The sequence below is a fragment of the Rhizopus delemar genome, genomic scaffold, assembly GCF_000149305.1.
Source record: "Rhizopus delemar RA 99-880 supercont3.5 genomic scaffold, whole genome shotgun sequence".
In the NCBI taxonomy this organism is placed as follows: domain Eukaryota; kingdom Fungi; phylum Mucoromycota; class Mucoromycetes; order Mucorales; family Rhizopodaceae; genus Rhizopus; species Rhizopus delemar.
Window position 1 is genome coordinate 2,379,915 of NW_027137831.1, and position 6,418 is coordinate 2,386,332.

Below are 6,418 nucleotides of genomic sequence, written 5' to 3' on the forward strand. Positions count from 1 at the left end.
GCTTTTTTTAAGGTAAATTGTAATCGTTTGTTGATATATATTGTGTCTAACATATGTCTATAGAATATGAGATACTCAAATGAAAAGTCTTTATTAAATCTTGTGCTTTATGAAGCATCTAGTGGAGAAAAGTGTATTCGGTAGAAAGAACAAAAAAAAAAAAGCATATGAGTTCAGTACTCATACTGAAGAAAACCTTATTTTGATTAGCATATTGGATATAAGGTTGTAAATTCCTTTAACAGCAACGTAAAGCTGTAGAGATAATGGAAGGTGTTAAACAGCATATCATTTTGCAGTGCAACTTGTTAATAGATACAAAAACTAAAGCTTTGTTTAAAAACTCTGAAAACGATTCTTTTTTATTACAGTTACAAAAGGTATAAAAATAGTTTCTTTTAAAAAGTTTTAAGTATAGTAACATATGAATAGAATTTATTTGGGTTATAATCAAAGAGTGGCTGATATGAATATAGCGATACATAAGAGAAGATTAGATTATATCTTGGATGAAGTTTTGATGGTAATTAAAAAAAAAGAAACGTGGAAAAAGAAGTTATTAAATCATAGACGTAGGTATAAAAGCATATAAAAATAAAAGAAGAAGATTGCATAAATGAGATGAAGAAAAAGGCATTAAAGATCGGAATGCATACCATCATGTTTATCACCAACTTTGTCATCATAACGCATATATGGCCATACAACTTTGAATTTATTCTTTGTTGCTGAATATAAGAATAACTCAACACATTCAAGTTGTTTGCCACATCTAACACAGCAAAATGCTTGCATTCAATATCCTTTTCAGCCATTTACACATTAAATACGTCGAGCTTGTGATTTTTCATCGCATTTACAACTTTCTGAAAGCGGGCTTGATTACTATACGTATGTTGGAATTATATGTAGACTTATTTTTAAGAAAACTCAATGATGATCAGGAATCACTACTTGGATTTTTTTATTGCCATGAAGTGATGAAGCAACAGGTTCAATGATAACGCTAGACACACTTTCCATGCCAACTTCCAAGTCAACATATATATTAGCATCGTTATCAACAACATCATCAGACAAAGTAGTCTCTGAAACAGAAATTTTCAGTGACAGTTCATCTGCTTTGTATTGTTAAATAAAGGGCGACATACATCCACCACATATCTGATGTAACTGCAATTTGGCAAAGATAGCACCAATAAAGAATTTACAAAGATTACAAGCACAAGAAGCGGTTTGAGACATTAGAAAGTATATTTTTTAACAAAGGTAAAAAAAAAAAAAAAAAAAAAAAAAAAAAAAAAAAAAAAAAAAAGAAAAAGAAAAAGAAAGACATATAATAATAACTCAAAGGTATTTATACTTCTCAGTGCACTACCATTTAAATTAAAATTTATCAGAATACTGTGTATTTAGTATAGAAATCAGATTAAGATCATGGTTCCTGAGGTTGTCTATTTGGCTTAGCTGATTAATGCTACCTAAATTAAGTCAATGGCTCTGTATGAAGCCATGCTGATTATTAGAGATGATTCGTATATCTAATGCCATGTGCATTATCCCATTTCTGGAGTATTGTAGGTAAAAACACCCCCCCCCCCAAAACAAACAAACTCATACCACCAACCAAAAAAAAAAAAAAAGTGGGAATTAATATAGGGCGTAAACAAACATTGGTTCATATCTTGTAATATACATTTGTAGATAGCAAGTAGCCTTTAGTTTAGAAAATATAATACTAAAATGCAAATACTTATGGAAAAAGAAGAGATCAATATAAAACTGTAGGTATTAGAGACAATTGTTCTCTAGGCTAAAGTTAAGTAAAGCTCATTTTTCTTTTATTTTGCTATGCTTTTTTTCTTTTTAATAAAAAAAGAAATGTTCATTCCTTAAATTCTTAATTGTGGGTACCATATGGGATTGTTTCGTCATGACTAAATCTTCGCAATGGTAATGTCAACTATCTCTTTTTTTTATTTGCCTTTGCTATTCTTCAATGTTATTGGTCCTACGACGTTAGTTCAACGAAAAAAAATAGCCTGAATTTTAAAGCGTTTTTTTTTTTTTTTTCTATGGCTCTTTTTTTTTCTTTTCTTTTGCGTTTTTGTCATTACTCTACTCTGTTAACAGTTTTTGATACCTTTAACTATTACTGATATGCACCATGTCTTGAAAACAAAATAGCCAAAACTAAATCAACCCAAAAAGTTAACTCATTACAAGCAAAAGAAAAACAATCATTTTGTTGCATGGGTATAAGGTTGTTGAATGTTTTATTCTTTTTAACTATTTTTTTTTTTATCTTTGCTTATAGTAAGCTCTAGTATTCTTTTACTTCAAATATTGTGAGTGATTTAGTCAAGATGTTTTTAACAAATGGTTCACTAATTAAAAGAAAACTTGGTTATGGTTACATTACAACATGCAATAACCCTTGCTCTTCTTTATATCATTATTTGTATTTCTTTCCGTTTCTTACATTGGCATCTCACTGACTCTCTTTGTAGTGTGCAACCTAGATGTATAATCAGTATCATATCATACTGTAGACCGGTTTGTCGCAACTACTCATCCTCTGCTTTTGTATACTGTGCTTGGTGTATGGTTTCATATTGTGTATGCCGTTCATATTAGGTAAAATTATACTCTATGCGGCTTCAGATAGATCGAACTTTGACTAAAAACATATTGTATAGATAGTATGTTTGAACAAGACAAAAGGTATAATTTGTTTGCTTGTTATTTTTTATTAACTGATGTTTTTTATTTATTAGATTTTGATATTTTGTTTTATTCTGCAATGAAGATTGTGTATGAATTGACTGTGATGATACCAATGATAACAGCAATGATGATAGAGTATTATGAAACCCTATAGAGTATATGAGCATGGACTTGAGAAAAAGTAACAATTGTTGTATAAGGCAATTATTCATCACGATAAAAAAGAAAAAAGAAAAATAATCTTGGTAAATAGTAATAAAATTTCAAATATTTAAATATTAATCATCCTGTTGAATGTAGATTGCAATGAAGGTTGTTGAATGTAATTAAAACTGCTAAACGAATTGCATTGAATGGGATGTCGAGGTCAGGTAAGTAATGACTTATGTATTATTTCTGTTCATACTTTATTCCTTTTCTTTTACTATTCCTTTTCTTTTACTATTCCTTTTCTTTTATTATTCCTTTTCTTTTATTATTTCCTTTTCTTTATTATTCCTTTTTTTTTTATTACTACTTTTTCTATTATTACTTTTTTCTATTACTTTTTTGTACTACTTTTTTTTATTTTTTTAATTACTTTTTTTTTTATTCAAGTGCATATTAAATGAAAAATGTACACTATTGAATATATAATCAAATAAATAAAGCATCGCATTATTAAATCATTTAAATTTGTCCATTTATACTACCCTATACAATAATAAACCTGCCCATTTTACTGGATATACATGCTTAAACGTAGCCATACTCTGCTGATGTACAGAACGACTAAAGTCTGCCTCATCCAATTACATTGTTGTGTGAAAGTGTTTGAGAGCTTATATTGAATTTGTTTTCAAACTCCTCGGCCTTAATTATGCTAGACCAAGCATTAATATGCTAGTTCTCGTGTTAATATTGCCTACAGAGGCAACAAAATTTCGCTAAATTCGACATTTTTAGCGTTTTTATTTTGCTGATAGATGGATGAAACTAGCATTATGCGGAGATTTTTTGCGCCGTAGTGATAATTTGACTTCAAAGGACTTGACTTGCTTGAGTTATAAAATAAAAATAAAGAGTTTTGATAAAGAGGAACTCGATGTTTATTTGAATAAATGATATTTTTTTTTAAAGTGAAGTTCAGTAAAATTATAAGAGGGGATATTTATATGATTATTATTTTTTTGTGTTTTTCTATTTTTTTTTTTTTTTTGTTTATCTTTAGGGACTGAGGTCCCTCCTTCGACTGAGTCCCTCCTAGGACTGAGTCCTTTCTTCAGCAAAAGTTACACCAACTGCGTCACAGATCCCCCCACCAAGAGAAGAACCGACCTCGGTTTGAGACATCAACTGACCCCATTGATCGTGATTTTTCATTTTGGTGACAAGAGTACGGTAGACGGTGCAATTTGGAAGAATAGTCTTGAGTTGATTATACTTTGCTGTTTCATATAAATAAATGTCACGCTGGTTGTTTCCAGGTCTTTTGAATTTCAAGTGTGCCCATTCAGTTACATTTTGTGCAAAGCTTTTAGCCACAATTTTTTTTTGACGATTAATCATTGCTTGCTGTTCCAATAATGAACGATACTGTTCATAATACTCGGACATACATAATTTATAGAACCATGAATCGTCGGTAATGCTCTGGTTGTTTTGAATCAAAGGCTCATCCAAGATAACTTCATTGTTCTCTTGTTCATTTTCTTCATCATCATTCATGCTTGCTTCTTGCTGTTCCATGATTTCAGATTCAATTCGAGCCATAGTATTTGTGATAAACTCGTACTTGCCTACCATTTGTCCATCGACTTGGTAGTTATAATTTTTGTATTGGTTCTCGTAAAAGATCAAGAAATTGTCTAAAGCTTGGCAGGTAGCCTCGATTCCTTGTTCAACGTATTGCTTCTTGACATAGTTCTCAACAGTGTCCAAGTAGACGGGTCCTTGAGTATTGGCAGCAGAGTTTTCTTGTACTTCTTGCATGTTGCTCATTGTTTTAAAATATTTGATATATATTTTTTTTTTGATTTTCTTTGAGGTACAGTAGCGGACAAAACTGGTGCACAAAAATTAAAATCAGCATTGCATCTCCGCTATATGTCTGCGACATTTGTGGCATATACCATCTGAAAGGCAGTCTAAAATATGCATTATGCTAGGTAAACCGGAACTGTGCCGGACATCCTTCAGGAATAAGGTCATTTTTAGTGATTTTTTGAATATTTCAATTTTCGCCAAAAATGTAGTACTTGTCTAGCCTTCTTTCAAATCTACCCATTTCTTTCTAGTTTGCTGTAAAATTTTATAATACACTAGTGCATTCCAATAGCTCTTAAAAAATATATAAACCCTTGCCTAATTTGTATCTCTATGAATTTCACTTCTTATTTTTACCCTATCCATTTTAACAAAGCACCAGCACCCTATGCCCAAAAAAATCAGCAACGATAAAAGAGAAGCTGTGAAATCTGGAATACGCTCAGGTCGTACGACAATGGATATTTCTAGAACAACAGGAGTCTCTAAATGGACGATCAACAGGATAAGAAAGGAAGAAAAAAACATCAAGGCTCGTAACCGTGGTGGTCGACCGGTCGTAGTTAAAAAAATAACTAATGCAATCATCCGTCTAAAGTTTCGACAAGGACTCTTACGCACAGCTTCTGACGCTCAGCTCTTTTTGAGGTCCTTAGGATACAGTATTAGCAAACGGTCGGTCAGAAGGCTTCTTAGAAAGATAGGCTTCAAGTCTGGAATTAAGAAGTACAAGTCTTTCATCAGCTATACAAACCAGAAAAAGCGATTGAAGTGGTGTCGCGACAAAGCATCATGGACTGTAGAGGACTGGAAGTCTGTGATCTTCAGCGATGAGACCAAAATCAATGTTTGGGGTGCCGATGGTATACGCTACTATTGGAAGCAAGTCAATCAATCTTGGCGATCCTTTCATGTTAATCAAACAATGAAGCATGGCGGCGGATCTGTTATGCTTTGGGGCTGTATTACATCTCGAGGACCAGGATATGCTTGTCGAGTATATGATGGCACAATGAATTCAAAATTATACACCCATATTTTGTCTACTACGTATCAAGAAAGCCTAGCATATTATGGTTTGAAACATTGTGATGATTTGTTTCAACATGACAATGACCCAAAGCACAAGTCAAGGCATACCACTAACTGGTTATCTGATAATGGGATATCGGTATTAAAAGATTGGCCGTCACAAAGTCCCGATCTAAATCCTATTGAACATGTTTGGCGACAGTTAAAGTCAAAGCTGTCTCAATACGATACCACATCAAGAAGCATAGACGATCTCTGGAAAAGAATCGATAAAGAGTGGAACCCTTTTACTGAAAGTGATATGCAGCCATACTATGAAAGCATGCCAAAACGAATTGCTGCTGTTATCAAAAGACGAGGCAATTATACGAACTTTTAGGTTTTAATCACTTTTATGGTTTTTTTTAAAAATATCTATTCTTATAAATAAAAGCTTGGTTCTCCCTCATTTTTGGCAATGCAATGATTAAACTTTGCACAATTTTCAACATTTAGTACGCCTTCCATCTGATTTAGTTTCATAGATATTGCAACTGTAATGAGCAAGTAATGGTAGCTTATAGCTGAAAAAAGTTTTGTGCACCAGTTTTGTCCGCTACTGTATATATAAGCCTTTTGTGTGTGACTTTAATGA

General features: G+C 32.2%; 3 protein-coding genes across 3 annotated transcripts; 1 reads left to right on the plus strand and 2 right to left on the minus strand.

Annotated features, from left to right (window-relative positions):
- Positions 1 to 930: 930 nt before the first annotated feature.
- RO3G_07671 (uncharacterized protein) lies at positions 931 to 1,245 on the minus strand (the record flags this gene model as incomplete). Its single annotated transcript, XM_067662261.1, has 2 exons — positions 931 to 1,121; positions 1,152 to 1,245. 2 exons carry the CDS (start codon positions 1,243 to 1,245, stop codon positions 931 to 933), a joined length of 285 nt encoding a protein of 94 aa, XP_067518362.1.
- Positions 1,246 to 3,969: 2,724 nt separating this feature from the next.
- On the minus strand, positions 3,970 to 4,698 carry RO3G_07672 (uncharacterized protein; the record flags this gene model as incomplete). Its single annotated transcript, XM_067662262.1, has 1 exon — positions 3,970 to 4,698. One exon carries the CDS (start codon positions 4,696 to 4,698, stop codon positions 3,970 to 3,972), a length of 729 nt encoding a protein of 242 aa, XP_067518363.1.
- A 442-nt stretch (positions 4,699 to 5,140) lies between these two features.
- On the plus strand, positions 5,141 to 6,163 carry RO3G_07673 (uncharacterized protein; the record flags this gene model as incomplete). Its single annotated transcript, XM_067662263.1, has 1 exon — positions 5,141 to 6,163. The coding sequence occupies one exon, from the start codon at positions 5,141 to 5,143 to the stop codon at positions 6,161 to 6,163; it is 1,023 nt and encodes a 340-aa protein (XP_067518364.1).
- Positions 6,164 to 6,418: the final 255 nt, after the last annotated feature.